General features: G+C 40.3%; 2 protein-coding genes and 1 long non-coding RNA gene across 6 annotated transcripts in view; 1 reads left to right on the top strand and 2 right to left on the bottom strand.

Annotated features, from left to right (window-relative positions):
- The window catches only part of LOC138019255 (protein mono-ADP-ribosyltransferase PARP14-like), a 37844-nt gene extending 34476 nt beyond the window's left edge, over window positions 1-3368 (bottom strand). Inside the window, exon 1 of the mRNA XM_068865986.1 lies at window positions 3128-3368. Coding sequence (XP_068722087.1) covers window positions 3128-3293 — 166 coding nt within the window. The 5' untranslated portion in view covers window positions 3294-3368. The remainder of the gene's footprint in view (window positions 1-3127) is intronic.
- Window positions 3369-3552: 184 nt separating this feature from the next.
- LOC138021756 (uncharacterized) lies at window positions 3553-8062 on the top strand. 3 transcript variants are annotated; one of them, XM_068868754.1, is made up of 3 exons: window positions 3553-3962; window positions 4565-4659; window positions 5972-8062. In XM_068868754.1, the coding sequence occupies exons 1-3, from the start codon at window positions 3746-3748 to the stop codon at window positions 7616-7618; spliced, it is 1959 nt and encodes a 652-aa protein (XP_068724855.1). In that variant the 5' UTR covers window positions 3553-3745; the 3' UTR covers window positions 7619-8062. The 3 variants fall into 3 exon arrangements, with proteins under 3 accessions (XP_068724855.1, XP_068724856.1, XP_068724857.1); XM_068868755.1 differs by lacking the exon at window positions 4565-4659 and having other exon boundaries at window positions 3736-3962; XM_068868756.1 differs by lacking the exons at window positions 3553-3962; window positions 4565-4659 and adding an exon at window positions 4722-5189.
- A 374-nt stretch (window positions 8063-8436) lies between these two features.
- Window positions 8437-17405, bottom strand: part of LOC138021765 (uncharacterized) — a 46626-nt gene continuing 37657 nt past the window's right edge. For both annotated transcript variants that reach the window (XR_011126439.1, XR_011126440.1), the window contains 3 exons: window positions 14464-14653; window positions 12224-12354; window positions 8437-11656 (listed from right to left, as the gene is read on the bottom strand). This is a non-coding gene — a long non-coding RNA (uncharacterized lncRNA). The remainder of the gene's footprint in view (window positions 11657-12223; window positions 12355-14463; window positions 14654-17405) is intronic.

The following is a 17405-nucleotide window of genomic DNA, read 5'->3' as shown; positions in this document are numbered from 1 at the left end:
TTTTAAACTTTTTTGGTGATAAACGGTCTGCAGCACTTGGCTTCGCAGTATAAGGTTCTGCGGTTTTGTGTCAAAGTGGGCTCAGATTTGGACAAATGTCAACGGTTCGTGTTCGGGAAGCGACCAAGTTGGCTCAAATCTGGTAGGTTAAGTGATTTTGAGCTGGAATGTGGGTAAAGGCGAGCCTTTGCAAGAAAGCAGAGGGGAGAGATGGGTTCATGCAGACAGGAACGCCTTAAACGCTTTGTTGTAAACATGGCGGTTCACGAGTAAAGTTGTCTCTCTGGTCTCTCTGTGGATGAATTCCACGACCTACCGATACAATTTCCATCGATGCTATATTTTGCCGGTAGTACTGGGTGGCCCGAAACTTGAAAAAAATATATGACATGAGATTCGGGGGTTTTCCCTTGTCATGGAATTGCCGAATTACCCAGGATCCTTTTTGGACATGAACGAGGCAACTTGAGAAGCACGAGACTGGCCCTCATCAAATGGCTGAAGCATGGCCAGAGGAAAAAAGGGAAAAAAAAAAATTCTAGTTAGATACTAATTAGTATGCTGCTATGAACACAGTATCATAACGTTTTGACTTAAGCATAACGAGAAGCAAGATATTGAAAGTATCATCGGACACCACGGCTGGATCACTGGTGAAGCCAATTGCATTTTCCACCAATCTGAAAGTCGCCTGCTTTCCAAGTACAAAATACAATTGCGACGGGTGCTACGTCACGGACAAGCGACGCGGACCAGTGATCCAGCCGTTCGTTGCGAGAAGTATGTTAATCGCACTCCTAAAACGGCTGGAAATCAAGCCATTTTTTGAGGCGGGGTTTTAGCTGTCGAGAGGCTTCTGCCGCAAACGCTTGCAATCACGACTATAGCAAAGATATCGTTGACGTCACCTATTGATGTTAATGTGCCAACCTGAGCCTCATTTGTTCCTGTGACTGGCACACAGATATCATCCCTATACTAGTGGCGACGATCGCCACGATAATGTGGACGGCCAAGGCTTAATCAGTAGTGGCATTGTGAAGAATTTTAACATATTGCAGTCAACGTCATTGTTTATTACATTGCGACGCGCCTTACCGTGGCCACCTAACAAAGTTTTTTACAAATTATCCGCCACTTGAGGTGTATGAATTTGATTGACAGTTTCGTCTCCGTGCAAAGTTCGTACGGTTGTAAGCTGAACACCGTTGCATGAGTTGTTGAGTTGACGTATTTACACGTAGTTGTCAAATGTGAAAGTTTGTTGGATGGCCACGACGGCAAGGCGCGTTGCACTGTAATCCTTTCACTACCACTGAAGATCTAGTAAAGCTTCAATCCGCCAGAATCAATGATTTTTCCTTGAAAAATGCTAGCCCTAGCGACCTGTGAGCGGAAAGCTTACGATTTCCTTCAAGACCAGGGCTAACATCATCTCATAATTAACCATCGCCTAAATTTCGTCGACCCAGACAAACGAGTCCACAGCAGGGCATTGAAAAGACAAGGTGGGGAGTGAAACGAAGTATGCGCCGAACAGGAACATCCATGAATCTCTACCAAAGTTATACATTTGAAAGCACCATTGAGCATATCGCGTCGATCTCTACAAAGCGGGACAAAACGCAGAAGCCCACCAAATGCACCGTTTGTGATCTTGAAATTGCCGTACCTTATACAGGAAAGGAAGAAAACAACCACTGCAGTGCTTTGGCGAATTCGCAAACAGAAAGAAGGAACAATTTCACGAAAACAAGAGCAGGTAGCCATTAAATTTGTGATAACAGTAAATTTATTTAGTATGTTTCTTATTTATGTATGAGAATGTGAACCCTTTTACAACGATTGCTTGAAACTCTTCTTTTTTCGCTATTCTAAAATTGAAAAACCCGGGCTAAAACTGCAGGAAAAGCACCAAAATTGCAAGAAAAATGTTCAATTTTCCGTATTTCAGTCAGACGTTCGACCGGTTTTTTTTAAAGTCCACGTAGACTTTGTTATCACTATTGCAGCGTATGCATAATGAAGTAGGGACCTGTGCGGAAATCTTGCCGTATATTTTTAGCCCCGGTAAAATAAACGAGACATTTTATCAAGCAAACGTAGTGTTTCCAGTCGACATGACTCAGAGGTCTTATCGGTCACAAGACCTTACCGCTTTTGTGGGAATTCATCTCCTGTAGGAATATATCATCAGCTCTTTTGACTTTTTTGAAACTTACAGTGCAAAGTACAGATTATTTATTTTAAAAATGCCTTGTCAAACGAATAGGCTTTCGCCAGTTGCGTGATCAAAATGTAACGAAAACCCTACCCTAGTGGAAAAAAGTTCGTCGAGGAGTGCCAGCCTTTCTCCTCAACGACATAGGAGGCAGAGAAGAGAGGCCCTGGGAACGAGGTTGTGAATACGCCACCGCCAAATATGTGACTGGTTTCCCCCATTTAGGAAAACGTTTGACGAAATAATTTGACTTCGTAAAGCCCCTGTGAGTTCAAACCGTGACGGTTGTGAGATTTACTCTTTACCTTCAAGATAATGTTTTTACACCGTCCATAGTTAAAAGGTCGTAAAAGCGTAAAAAAGTCGGCATTGAATGACCGGATTAAATTGTATCCTTCATTTAATATTCATTGTGAGAATCCCGAAATTTTGATCTTCTTTTCAATTTCCGCAAAACACTAGTCACTGTATATTTAATTAAATATAAGATTTAGCATGAAAAACATAATGAGGTCAATGAGTAACAGCTATGGAAGCGACTTCCACCGAGTTTATAGTTTCAAATTGAAGGGATATATTTCGGTTTCGATTTCAATATGGTTCAAGAATTTCAGCTCTTTGGACTTTCCCAATGCTTTATCCTTGTTTATAAGTAGCTGTTTAAGCTTGTCTCATTCTAATAGTATAAATTTGATAGTGGGCGCAAAAAAATGCCTTTCTCCGTGCCAGTCGTCGAAAGCAATAGGCATGAAATTATACTTGTCTATTTTCTTTGCACACACCAGTCTGAGATCCCGTAGATATTTTCAAGCTCAATTTTCAATACTTCTCTAAGTACTAGGTATATGAATCTTAGCTGTAGACCCATACACTTCTTATGTCCAAACTAAACAAATAAACGTTTACCTTTGGGTTCCACGAAACTAATCACTGCTCGCCGTGGATTTGAAAGGAACTCGACGTTTTCCACGTCGCCTCCCCCAGAATCTCTTTCGGATTGAAAGTAGATCACAAGATCTGTTTCAGTTGTATCGTCTGGGAATGCTGTGACCAGAATTCGCTTACTTTCCATGAGGTTTTCCGTCTGCTTGAAGGAGGAACGTGTTTTAAGAAATCATGCTAGTCGGAAATGCAAATTTTCCCCAAAATAAGGGGAATTTGGTCTATTTTAAACTCGCTCCCTATTGGTCCACTGCTCTGTTATCTTACAGACTATTGGTTACGTGCGTCACCCGTGCTTGCTTCCCTTTTTTCCGAGAAATGACGTAAGGGCCTGGATGAGTTCTCAGAAACCGACACTTCTTGCCTGCAAAATATGTGGCTGGTTATATAGAGCTTTATATATATTCAAAATGAACACATCTACGATTCTGAAGAGTCGCTTAATAGAAAAACCAAGTGCACTTCACATTGAAAATGTAAAGCGAAAAGAAAAGACGTTTTCTTTGGGTATTCCCCGAATTTAGTAATAATTTATGCAAGTCTCGAATTTATTTCACAGTCGAGCGTCGTTCACAGCAAACAATGGCGTTGATTCGTACGATAATCGAATCGATGCGTAAAGATGAAATTGAAAAAAGCATCTTGGTATTGAATATTCCACCGGGGACAAAAGAAGATTCTCTTTTTATCCACTTTCAGCGGGGAAAACATGGCGGTGGTGACGTATCTTCAGTAAAATTTTTACAAGGAGTAAGCGAAGATGGAACGACAGCTATTGTTACTTTCGAAGACGCCGAAAGTAAGTTGTACACTTGGAACAGTGTGCTGAGTTTTGTTACGAAAGTTATTTGTACAGCCAAATTCGTGTATAAGCCTTCAGTCTTATGGGCTTTAGAATTTTTGCTGTGGATAGCAGGGATGAGCTGGCTTGCTTCTCGCCAATATGGCGATATTTCAAGTCGAGATGACGCCAATCGTGGTTTGAGTTTTTACGGGCCTTCGACCTGTTCCTGTAGATTAGGTAGTGCGTTCGACGTGGGAATAAAATTGATAAGCAGGAAATATCATTTTGCAAGTCAGGAATTTATACAGTGCAGCTCAAAGATAATACGAACCAAAATATAGGACTAAAACGCGAATAATACGCGTACTGGCGTATACTCGTAGGTTTCATTGGTATGTATGAGCTACTGTAGTCGATTGTTTCATCAGCTGTGGTAGAGTTACTTTTCACTACAATGGGCATTGCAATTGCAGTAAAAAATTGTGGCTAACTTGCACCGAATGGTCCACGGTCCACCGATCATCCTTTGTTTGTTTGTTCATTGCTTTGTCACTGCTGTAGCGTGACCACAGGAGTGTGAAGTATCTCCCAAACCTTTTTTTTTTTTTTCACTGCAGCTGTAAATACAGTTCTTAACGCAGACCATCAAGTTCAAGGGCGTATCCTGAAAGTTCATCGGTGTTCAGAGAAGTTAGCTTGTAGCACAGATGAGGTAACTCAGATGTGGATTTTCGGACGGCCAAGTCACTCGTGGTCACGCACAGTGCGTAACCACAAGCCGCGTGACCTGGACCGTCTAAGAATCAACTATCAGAGTAGGGCTTAAAATGGGCGGAATTTTTTCAAACTTAATCAGGGCTTTTGAATCATCGAAAATTTAATATGGATTGATCATCCGTCTAATATTCATTTGATATTGACTTTGCAATGTGATGACCGTGTGTTACGAAAAATAGTATTGCGTGACAAGCGTTACTGTCTAGAAGCTTCGCGAGAGTTCGTAGTTTGTTTATATTTAGGTTTGTCGTAAGCGTTTCTAAATCGGTGTATTTTGTAATCTTTCTATAATTAGATTGATTACTATTTTAGAAAGTTCTAGAAGTTTATTGTCAGAGTATATAAGTAGAGGAGTCCAAGCGGAGTGTTTTTCTAACTAGTTTTTCACAAGCGAAGAGAGTTGGCGTTGGCCGTGTTTATTCAAGTGTGACAGAAGCTGTGTTTATTCAAGTTGGCGGAGGCCGTGTAAGTTTGCCGAATACGTGTTATTAAGAGTTTTACTTCGTGGAAACTACGTTCATTTTTGGAATAAATCTTCTTGTTGTTGTTCCGACAACCCTGCGTTCAGTTTAGTTTGCAAGCTACCTTTCCTCTAAACATTCGAACTCGTAACACCGTGGTAGTGGTGGATATTTCACTTTACATGACCCCGGTTATTAGGACGTCCGAGTTTGTTGTCTTCTTGATAAAGTGCATCAAGTTATCAAGACTAGCAGTAATTTGGACCCACGACAGGCCTTAATCACTCGGAGGCCATGTTGAGTCCCGAGGGATTGAAAAAGTTTGTTTTTGCGCACCGAAACTCGTACCCAAACATTTCAACTCGAGGCGCAGGGTACTAAATTTATTGTATATGGCCAATATGGCCGCCGCACAAATAAGGCCCATTCTCGATTTTACGTTACAAACTGCTTTGCGATGCCTCTCACATCACAGTCGTGGTCCAAATTACAGCTAGTTCTTCCAAGTTTACGTGGATTGCATGGCACAGAAAAAGCGAAATTCTGAGTAAGAATGGTGACATATGTTTGCTTTGGATAAGGTGATTTATATCAGGAACAAAAAATACTTGAGATTAGGTGCACTTTAAGCTTGTACCCTCGCATAATAACACTAAACTTCGGAGGAGAGGAACATGAAGCATGGTGTGTCAAAATATTGAACATAAGGTACTGTTTCTCTTTCCTGAAATGATGAGATTCTCAATTTTCTTACCGCCCTTTCTGTATTTATACGTTGATCTACAGGTATTTACTCAAATAACGGCAAAGCTCAATTCAATTGTACTGGGCGATAACCCACGAGAGACTATGCAGATTTTGGAGCGAATGAAAAGTGAGGTTGGTATATCATTTGAACGCGAAGCCGAGTACTTTTTGATTATGGGATCATTGAGCCAGATAAATACCTGTCAACTTCTTTTGCAAGAGCATTTAGTCAAAGAACAAAACATCTCGGATACAGACACCAGGTCTTCGTTTGAGGACGTAAATGATCAGGCAGGGCACCGACTGATGGAGAAAGATATCTTATCACAAAGAATTGCGCATACATCTGAGTACGCTGGAACCATTGTTACAGGGTCTTTGGAAACAAGACCTCCGCTAAAAGTTCAGTACCTTGGTAATGTGCGACAAGAAGACACAAAGGAGATAACTTATCCGATAGCCGAAAAAAAGACATTTAAAGCCAAATCACTCGCTATTAGCTTCGTTAGGCAATGCTATCGTTCTCAGATGCAAAGCATCCTCGAAAAATGTCACTTTGAATTTGACGAAAAAGGAGGCGAGATCGAAGTTACACTCAAACCAAAATTGAAATGTGACTCCTCCTTATTCATGGTGGCTTGCTATGAGTTTTCAGAGCTCCTTCAGTCTGCAACCCATGGTATGGTTACCTGGGAGCTAAATTCGACGTGTGAGGATGTTGAAACTGTTGTTCCATTGATACATAAGCTCTTAACCAAGTTTCCTGTCATCTTGGAGCAGCCCCAAGAAAGTGGCCCTATGGTTGTTTATGGGGATGCTGCATCGGTGTCTCAACTAAAGCTGCGCGTAAAAGAAGCAACAAGTCCTAGTGATGATGATTTTCCTACTGGAGCCCAAGTAATGAGCCTGTCAGAGTCAGGAATCCTTTCTATAGAGACTTGCAAACATCACACCGAGAACGGCATTCACATTTCCTTGCGTTATGGCGACATAACTAATGAAGATGTTGATGCAATCGTGAATCCGGCTAATGCTCTTTTGCTCCATGGAGCTGGACTCGCACAGTTCATTGTTCAAAAAGGTGGAAATGAAATCGTGACGGAATCAAAGAAGTTAATGAAAGCTCGCCATTACAAGACGTTAAAGGCAGGTGAGGCAGTTCATACTAAAGCTGGCGATTTGCCCTGCAAGTTTGTAATACATGCTATTGGACCCGAGTGGAATAAACAATCGCAAAGTAAGACGCACCGTCTTCTACAGAAGGCCTGTTTCGAGAGCCTTAAGCTTGCGTCGACACTTAACTTATCATCTATCGCTCTGCCTGCTATTAGTTCTGGTGTCTTTGGCGTTCCTGTGAACGAGTGTGCTTTTGCGATGCTTGAAGGAATTCAAGAGTATCTCAAGTACCTTGACGAGCTAAACGAAAACAAGGAAAAGGATTGTAAGACAAAGAAACCGAGAGAAAATTATCAAAAGAATGGAGGAAAAAAGACAAAAGGAACAAAACATGACGGTCAGACAAAGGAAGTCCCAGCCCAAGCTGCTAAACATGTCTGTTATAAGCCAAGGCTACGCGACATTCGTGTCGTCCTTATTGACGCGGATGCCATGGATGTCTTCTCACAAGAATTTATGTCAAGGTTTGGAGGTAGCCAATCATATTATGATGACTCGAGCGGTGACTAGGATGAATTCGTTTAGCAAAGTTCGGAACAGTTGGAACCGGAACTTGTTAACACAATTATTCGATCAATAACAGAAAAGGCGATCGAGTCTAGCATTTCAAATTAAGACAGGAAGTTGCGAAGTAGTTTCCACAAGTATAGTAAACTAAATTCCGCTCTTCGACAGCTTTCTTCTGTTGACGGCTTATTTCGATAATTTCCTGTCTTTCAGTCTTTTCGCTGGATATGTAAATATACTGTGAACATTGGGTTTACTTATTGTTATTGTTCCGGATTAGCTTTTACGGCTCTGCAGGTGGATACATTCAAGGGGAAAAAAAAACTTTAAAATCCGTACTTCAAAGGCAGCCCCTAATACCATAAGGCTAGTGAGAGTTGTTTATGAACCTTTTTTTTTTTGGAAATAAACCTTACTTATGAAAATAAATAGATAAATTGATTCATCATACAAAGAATATTTTTACTGGAAAGTCAAGTCACCGGCAGCGTAACTGAGGAATGATTTGCAATTGCATGTTTTCGTGTTGCAAGTGTCTGAAAGCAGGAGCCCATCAGTAGGAGCTTGTCTCCCCCATACAAGCCCTGAGTCAACCTTTGCCCGCATCTTTCTATTTTTAGAACGCCACGAGTTGTTCGGCACTGCACGCGCTGTTTAAAATAGCCAATCAGAATAAAGTCAGTGTCTAACGAAGACAAAAATAGCAAAAACAATGTACGCAAATTGTGCGAATTGATGTAAATTAATGTAAATGTCAGTCTCCTGCTGAAGGGTTGGTTCTAAAAATAGAAAGATACGAACAAAGGTTGACTTAAGGATATAGTGCACATGGAGGCTCCTATTCATGGGCTTATGCTGAAAGCGACTCTCTATTTTAGAAAGAGACTACTTATCCATAATAAATATTGAAGGAACTGGTTTCAATCCTTACAAGCCCTGGGTTGATACAAGTTCCCAAGGGTTTTTGGGTGGGCTCTTTTAAAGTCTGGGAAAGGCTCACTTAGAGGGGCTTATGCTTTGAAACAAGAGAAGGTGAAGGGAGAGAACACATTCCCATGCCCCATGCATGTAACAGTTTTTTTCAATCTCACTCAGGAGCCCATGAGTAGGAGCCTCCATGAGCACTGTATCCTTGAGTCAACCTTTGCCCGTATCTTTCTATTTTTAGAACCAACTCTTCAGCAGGAGACTGTCTGACAAATACATTAATTTACATCAATTCGCACAATTTACGTACATTGATTTTGCTATTTTTGTCTTCGCTAGACAATGACTTTATTCTGATTGGCTATTTTAAACAGCGCGTGCAGTGCCGAACAACTCGTGGCGTTGAAGTCCTGAAATTTTCAGGCTTCTTTACTCAATTGCAAAAATTGCGTTCATAACTGCGAGGATCACAGCTTCACTTGATTTCATTTCCGCAATTCATATATGATCCATTTCATATATCATTTCATCGTTCGTTGTAAATATTGGGCCCATTTTAGCAAAAGGAAATCAAAACTGATCATAGAGACCCTTTGCAATACATGGAATCTAAGCCATCAATCAGTTTTTATCTTGCTCCAGTAACCCAAACACAAGTATCTACATTATTTGCTGGAATAAAAGAAAATAAATCATCCCTAAATGTTCCTAACAAACTTATTAAACTTGCGAGTGAACAGCTTTCTGCGCCCTTGACTGAAAAATATAATGAGTCAATACTATCAGGGGAGTTTCCTGAAGTTTTTAAAATATCAAAAGTGACCCCAATATTTTAAAGTGGTAGTGTATCTGAGTTAGGAAATTATAGGCCAACAGCAGTTCATTTTTTTGTTTAATTTGCACACGTTAAACAAGTACATAAAAGAGTGTAGCGCATTTCACAAAGTAGATACATGACAGAAATCTAAGTTTAGATAATATGTTATTGACACACAAAATTGGAAAAGCAAGGTACTCGTGATATTATAGCTTCTACATACACTCAAGTTCGCATTACTCTAAACTATCAAAGGAAATTTTCGAAAATATGCTTGTTTTCTATGTTAATTATAAATATAGTTTACGTCATAGAAAGTGCGGCGTACGGGGTTTTATGCACGAGTTGTTTGTGTCAAAAACGCGAACGAGCGAGGAACGAGCGAATGAGGGTTCTCGACACAAACAACGAGTGAATAAAACCCCGTACAAAGCACTTTCTATGTCGTGAACTGTTTATTACAAATAACATGAGAATTTTCATTAAAATAGTTTTCTGAACGCGAATGAGAAACAAAAACTCACTAACAATAAAACCAAATGCAAATTTGATTTAATTCAAAAACAAGTACGATTTGCACGAGATGCAGGAGTGATTGGTATGGAAACGCCTTTACGCTATCGTTGATTGGTTATACTTCCACATGTGAAATAGCTGTACGCCATTCTGATTGGCTGTATAGGCCTTTTTCACATGTGAAAATAAAGCGTATAGATTTGTACAAATGAGCTTTATGGAATAAAATTCTCATGTTATGTGTGATAAATTCGTTTACCGATAGCTCACCGTGCAATAATTTATGATTGTACAAATAATATTTGGCATATAAAAAGGCGAAGTTTAACTTCCTAATAATGTTTAATTCTTTACTCAAGGTCTCCACTTAATTTATTACCAAAAATAATAGGGTAAAAGAGGTGACATTTTCTCTGTTAAACCATTTAATTAACCCTCGAAAAGAATGATTGACTCCAATTGCAATATAGGAAGGTGTGGGTTATGAAATCATTCATTTTACAGTATGCGCACTTTTGTGTCCTCTGCCTTACCAAAGAATAAATAATTCCTTTTTACTGACCACTACTCTATGTAAGAGTTTGACGTAGAATTCCCTAAGCTTTTTGTCTTTACAAACATTTTTTACACGACTAAAAATAGATGTAAGAATTGTTTGGTCAAATTGCAGATCTCTTTCCCATTTTGAGTTGGCCTTCAGTACAATTGAGCTTAATTATCCAACATTTTAACTTTAATTAGTATAAATACACAGGTGATTATACAAAATCTCGCGCTCTGATTGGCTCGCTATCACGGATTATCAGCCGATAATCACCTCGACGGACAAAATGGCTGCTAGTAGTCGTTTTGCCACTGTAAGTGAAGATGATTTCGCGTTGAAATGTTTTTTTTTCTCTTTTTTGAAACAATGACTTGTGTATTTATACTAAAACAATTATTCGCCTCAGGCTCAGTGATTATCGGTGAATATTCACCGATAATCACTTCGCCCTCGGCGAATAATTGTTAATTATTATTCGTTGTGAAAAAGCAACATGTTTTGTAATTCTTTCGAAAACCGATAATTGCATTCCAGGCAAGACATTCTTCTTTGGCCCTTATTTGTTCTTAGCAATTTTCTTGAGCCAGTTTTGGATAATACTGTTTGCGTGTCAGGGGCAACCATAAGCAAGTATTCCCTCCCCGCTCTGCTCTATCGGGCGTGTGTAGTTCACTTTTGCACAATTGGTGCAGTGAGAGGCACGTGGAGGCATCACTCATTGTTTTAGAACAGAATGAGTAACTTGCAAAAAAAAAAATCATGAATCGTCTTCGTCGATGAATATCTTAACGGTCATAAATAAGAGTTAATGATATCATTACTTTATTGTGATTTAACATAAAAATATCTTAAATATATTTCACAAAGTATACTTGGCAATCGGGGATTACATTTTTCCCCTTGCTCCGTTAACGGGTTTAGCAAAAGACATGGATCAATTAGTTTCAGAGACACAGACAATCGATGTTTCATTATTCAAACTATATCATTTGTGCTTCATTTGTGGCTTGTGATGAATTCCAAATCATCTATAGCAAGATTCAAACCAGAACCATGTATCTCGATCTCTCCTAGTCCGTCTGTTAACGGCGACAACTCCTTGATAATTATTCGTGATGTATATATTTCTTGGTGATAGTAATGGCTTGAACACCATGCACTGTGGTCCAGTACTCAGTCTGCCTCCAGTTCTCAGTGAGAAATGGTATCTTTTTGGATCTGATGTTTGATTAAAGACCTGAAAGCAAACAAACAAATAAACAAACAAACGAACCGTTTCAATGTTTTACAGTGATACAAGATGCAACTCGTAAACTTCCATGGTGCTGTGTCATTCCCGCGTGCAACGATAAGTCGATAGTACACGCTGAACCGCTTACTATTTGCATAGTTAGCATATGGAGATGGTTATGAAACTCGACAATTTTCTTCGTTTTATGCCTTTATTCGCTGTTTTGGTCCTGACCATGCACAAACCACGCCTTTTTTGTAAATGAACAGACTTAACTGATTAGAGTGTAATGTGAAGTGACAGCCAATTAGAGTGTAATGTGAAGGGACAGCCAAACAGATGTTTCGATTAATTTATTCAAAACTCAGTTGTGAACCGAGGACGAAAGATTGTGCATGCATATGGATGGATGGTCACGGTCAAGTTAACAGGAAGTGCGACAGTACTGTCCTCGCTTTTGAAGTTTTCGGGGCTTCATAACCAGTCCATCTATGTGAACTATGCTATCTGTTAATTACGCCGTAAAGAAACATCAAGTTCACGATATTTTGTCATGGTAGATGGATCACATACCTCTATCATTACTCGTTTTGAATTCGTTGCCAGCAAGTAGGTCTGATTATGTTTCCAATAAACTTTGGTCACCAACTCGCAGTTACTTTCGGAACAACCAGGCGGCCATGGGCAATTTTCTAAAAGAAATTCTGTGGTATATACAACAGAAAAAAAATCATGATCCCATGGAAATAGCGGAGAAGCAAGAGTCTGAATTGAATTCAATGATCAATATCCCTTACTTATTTCTTAAGTCAGATAAAACATTTGAGTCCAATCTGAATGACACTGAGAATAGTGTGTCCAGTGGTACGTTTCTTGAAAGTCCCGGTAACTTACCGCGGGCCCCGGCGGTAAGTCACCCGGTAAGTACCGGATAAGTTTTTGAGTGTTTCTCGAATCTCCCGTTATTTTGCATCCCGTTATATTTCCCGATAACTTGCCCGATACAGTAAGACCCCGCATGTAAGAACCTACATTTTCTGAAGTCTGGCAAAGGAGGTTCTTCTATTTTGAGGTAGTTGTTGACAATTTAGACTAAGTAGGTTCTTAATTAGGTTCTTGATTTTTATGAAGGAGATGTGGCTGTTGATTACAAGAAAAGTACATCAACCTGGTTTTGCTGTAGCAATCAAGACTCTTTTTGTAATTAAAGCTTGGTACTTTCATTTGCCTTACAGATTTGCACTCTCAATCAACTCTCAAAGTCAAAACCCTCGGTTAAAATGTTAATAATAATTTAGCTGTCACCCACATATAAGAACACGTTTAATCTTGCTTGGCTAAATAGGTTCTTATATTTTTGGGTATTAAGATGGCAAATTTCTGCCAGCAGGTTCTTAAATCACTAGGTTCTTACATGCGGGTTTTTACTGTATTTTACGGGAACTTTCGAGCTCCCATTAAATTTACGGGTGCTTCGAGAAACACTCTTTCGGTAACGGTCACGAAAAGTTAACGAGCCCGGTATTTGCCGGAACTTTCGAGAAACGGGCCCCAGAAATACAAGTCATTAGATGCATGTTAATTTCAATAAGCGTCACGAAGTGTCCCCTTGCTTTTGTCCCCAACTTCAACATCACTCGTTTCCCGGAATACAGACAATTAACGTCACAAAGTGTCCCCCAAATGCTGCTCTTTAAGTAAGGATTTACTGTTGCATTTACCTTGATCGACCTAAGTTAACTCTAAATTTTATCCTAACCTTGTTGTGAAATGCTTCGACTTGAAGGGACACTTCGTAAGCAAGAGAAAATGAGGGGACAGAGAGGGAGGCTCAGGGTGTTGGCCGGGATATGTCATGTCCACGAAAGTTATTTTTAGACGAGCAGAAGTCTTTGTTCTAGCGGAAGTCTGTCTTCCGAGACGACCGCATGCAATCTTGCCTCGCTCTCAGGTTCTTAGTGAAAAGAGAAAATGGCGGCGCACGTGGAAGGCTGATGAATATTTATATTCACTCAAACATCAGACCGACGTTGGCCTGCATGCGGACGTCCCGGAACACAGACTTCCGCTCGTCAAAAAATAACTTTCCTGGACATGACATATCCCAAGGGCTGGACCGGGAGCCTCCCTCTCTGTCCCCTCATTTTCTCTTGCGTTAAGCCATCCTCGGAGACCAAGGGACAGTCAGTCGAGACGGGTCCCCTTACTTGAAAACTCTACGCCAATCCCGATTCACGTCCCGTCTCGACTGACTTCCCCTTGTCTCCGAGGATGCCGTTAAAGGAGCTGTTACTTAAAAATATTGTCCACTACAACCTGGATTGGTACGAACGGTTTTGAGCAAAATAGTGATGACAAAAAAAATCACTGTTGTATGGTCGCGTTATAGGTAACTAACTTAAATTTGGTTATTTTACCCTGTCGTTTTGCAGAATAATACGGCAAAGAAGTAAGTGATTAAAACTATGTGCCGCAATGCAGTAAGATTTTTTTATCTTTATACCAGTAACATTCAGTTCTTTTCTGCCGTTTGTCTTAATGTGGCTGTGACATTCATTTGGCATGTAGAGTCCATGTGGCTGTTTAAAGTGCTCCTATCCTCTAAGGCACTAACGAATGCGAAGGCCACCATGAGCAAGGATCGATGATATCATCCCCAACTTTTCTAATGTTTGTTGGTTGATTTGCGATTGCCCGGCATACCTTGTCACACATGAACGAATTTAAGGAAGGTGGAGAGCGCAATCAGCCTATATTGGCCAATGTAAGGCACATAGGCTCCCATATTGTATCTAGGACTTAGTAAGGCTTACCAGTAGTGGTCCTTGAGTCGTTGCCTCTTCCAGTCACAGACACTCCGGTGGGAGCTCCGTTTGTCAAATTAACTTTCAAAAAAGAAAACGTGGATCTACTCAACAGGTATGAACGAATCCTCCTGCACTTAAACTTGCTGCAGAGCAACGCGGGAAGTAAATCTTGAAAGAAAGTGACCACCAGAACTACCTAACAGGAAAAATGCATTTATATGAAATCGTTAACTGAGTTTTTTTATCTTCGATAACACGTTTTTCAAGGCAAGTACCGGCAAGAGATTCAAAGTTGTCCAAAACTCTCACATGTTTTCCATAACATTCGAGTTTTTATTCGTCAAATATTGCTATGCGTTATAGATATCCTTTCAATATTAATTACTTCTATGTAACGAGGGTATGTGCATTAACAATACAGTCATCTAACACACGACTCTCAAACCCAAAGAGGAAATCAAATGACGGTTTGGAATTAGAGGGGAAAACTGGAACGGCCCACTGGACCCACACTTGTCTAACCTAAGAAGTTTGGCCTGGGAATCGTGCATATTGACGGAAGTCGATTGCTCTTACCATCACGTATGCCAACCTTGTTTGGCATTTAGCGTGTAATGCAGACAATTAAGGGACAAGTCCCGATTTTTGGGAAAGGCGTACCAATGTATATGAAATTATACCAAAACACAGCCAAAGGGCATGAGGATAACCAGTATAGGTGGCCAAAGCAGAAACAGCCCCCAAAGCAAAGGTGAACAGCTAAACTAATAGCCCTGCGCGCACGTCACTTTAACTGCAAAGTCATTTCTCTACTTCTATAAAACAGCGTGAAAGGGTCCAATTTAGAAAGGTTTCAGAAGTGGAGAACGCTGTTACGATTCTTATCTCCAGTGGTCTGTCCTAAAAAAGGTCCAGTATAGGATCTCCATTGATCCCCGTCTCCAGCCAACTGAAGTTTTTATTTTCACCGGAGGCGTTTTTCCTTCAAGATAATGGCCCAATTCTTGTGACAACAATGTTAACCTCATGCTCGGTACCTTAACGTTACCTTGTGGGTTAATTAAAGTGCCCCTTGGACGAAAATTCATATCTTTTTTTCGCCCCTATTCTGCTACAGAATAAATAGTTGGGTTGATTACTATGTATAATTGACAAAGAACGTTGACAACAAACCCTCTAACGTAATAATTTTTGGCTCCAAAGTGTCTTAAAATTTGGCCGCCATTACCGAACTTCGTTCCAAATGAGCCCGCAATAGAAAAGCAGATTTCTTAATCATGACGTCAGAGGCTCAACATTCGAGTTGTTTTTAGTGAGATTTGTATGAGAATTTCATTATGGCTAGCGTCTCCGAGGTCGAAATGTCCGATTATACCAGTGAATCTAGTGAAAGCAGTCAAGAACAATCATCCGAGGCTTCAGATGACAGTTTTGTTTCAGCCAACGAAGACTTCTTGCCTTACGACGAAAATATTGCCACGGAGAAAGAAGCGGCGGAATACCAGGAAGAAATAGCCCAAGAAGAAGAGGAAGACGAGATGCTCTGGAGTAGATTCTCTGGGGAAGAAGACGTCGAAAACTGGTTTGTAGTGCTCTTTATTATATTTGTGTCGCTTGTAGACAGGAAACGTTTTTTTGGGCCAGTTAACTAGTGGAAAGGCTGCCTACACATTTACACATACACGTCACAAAATTCCATTTCCAGACATGTAAGCTCTATATGGGCATTGAACTATCCACCGAAATTTGTGTGCCTTGCCATATTAATTAGATCATTTTCCCACTTTTTCCTCAGGTGCAAATGCTCCAACTGCTCGCTAGAGTATGTCTGCAGCCAGTGTAAAGAACAAAACATTTCATGTGTTCATACGTACCTTTCTACGCGATCGTGCAGAGGATAGCTTCTCTGGTCCCTTCTTCCATACAGTCGGAATAGCATGAGAATGGATTGTCCGCTTAGATCCATCAACGTGAAGGCCCCTCTCAAAACAGTTTTCTGAAAAATGTTCGGAACAGACGACAAAAATACCTCGCGGTGCGAAATTTGCCCGGTGCGTACGAACGAATCGTAGCCACTGATCCCGCACAGCTCCACTTGCAGGGCTACGATGCAAAGAGATTCCAGCACTATGGTTTGATATTGCTACAGCCTGGCACCGTACAGCGACTTGACGGCATCTTTTAGTTACCAAGAGCAAATTTCACCATGAATTTCGATTTGGAAATTTTCTTGTTGAGATTCTGACGTCACTACCAGTAATTTGTAGCCAAGCCTCCTAAAAAGTTTGGCACAAGGCCAAGTGATGGCGGCCGTGAAATCACGAACAAAACGGTCGGGAAAAAGTACTTCCAATCTTTGTAAAGCACTGAAATTTCGTAAGGTGAGTAAGAGAGTCCTATTCTACACGAAAATGTAAAAAGATAGGATATGAAAATTTTGATCACATGGGCACTTTAACAATTGTATCATGAGCGTGCGTTGGATATGAGATGGTAAATATCCAACGAGGCGCGTAGCGACGAGTTGGTTATAAGCAGTCTCATATCCAACAAGCGCGAATGGAATAATTGTTTTATTAAATTCCTTAAACTCCAAAGTTTGGAAGTACGAGATAAGAGCGAAAAAAGTGAGAAAATCCGAGTGAAATCGAAAAAACTTGATGAAGATGCGATATTATGTTATACCCGGTGGTCAGACAAACGCAGGCTCATTGCAAAAACATTTCTTACCTTTTCGCGTACTTCTAAACGACGGAATTGATCCAAACTTTCCACAAAAACGTTTGCTTTATTCAGAGAGAAATTTCGCTTTCCGGCGAAAATAATTTTAGCTTAGTTTAGCTTAGCAACACTTAGCTCAATCATTTGCCATATAAGGTTGAACTAAGGTATAATTATGAGCTGATAACAGAGATTGAGTAAACCAATCAGTCGAGAGCACGAGAAAT

The sequence above is a fragment of the Montipora capricornis genome, chromosome 10, assembly GCF_036669925.1.
Source record: "Montipora capricornis isolate CH-2021 chromosome 10, ASM3666992v2, whole genome shotgun sequence".
Classification (NCBI taxonomy): Eukaryota; Metazoa; Cnidaria; class Anthozoa; order Scleractinia; family Acroporidae; genus Montipora; species Montipora capricornis.
The sequence above is the reverse complement of the archived record's forward strand: the minus strand, read 5'-3'. Positions and strand labels throughout refer to the sequence as shown.

What these genes read in the sequence shown, in the direction of transcription:
- LOC138021756 (XM_068868754.1), top strand. Translation starts at nt 3,746, where the DNA reads ATGGCGTTGATTCGTACGATAATCGAATCGATGCGTAAAGATGAAATT. An exon ending in TACTTTCGAAGACGCCGAAA is followed by an intron (nt 3,963 to 4,564) that starts GTAAGTTGTACA and finishes TTTTCACTGCAG; the next exon opens with CTGTAAATACAGTTCTTAAC. An exon ending in TAGCTTGTAGCACAGATGAG is followed by an intron (nt 4,660 to 5,971) that starts GTAACTCAGATG and finishes GTTGATCTACAG; the next exon opens with GTATTTACTCAAATAACGGC.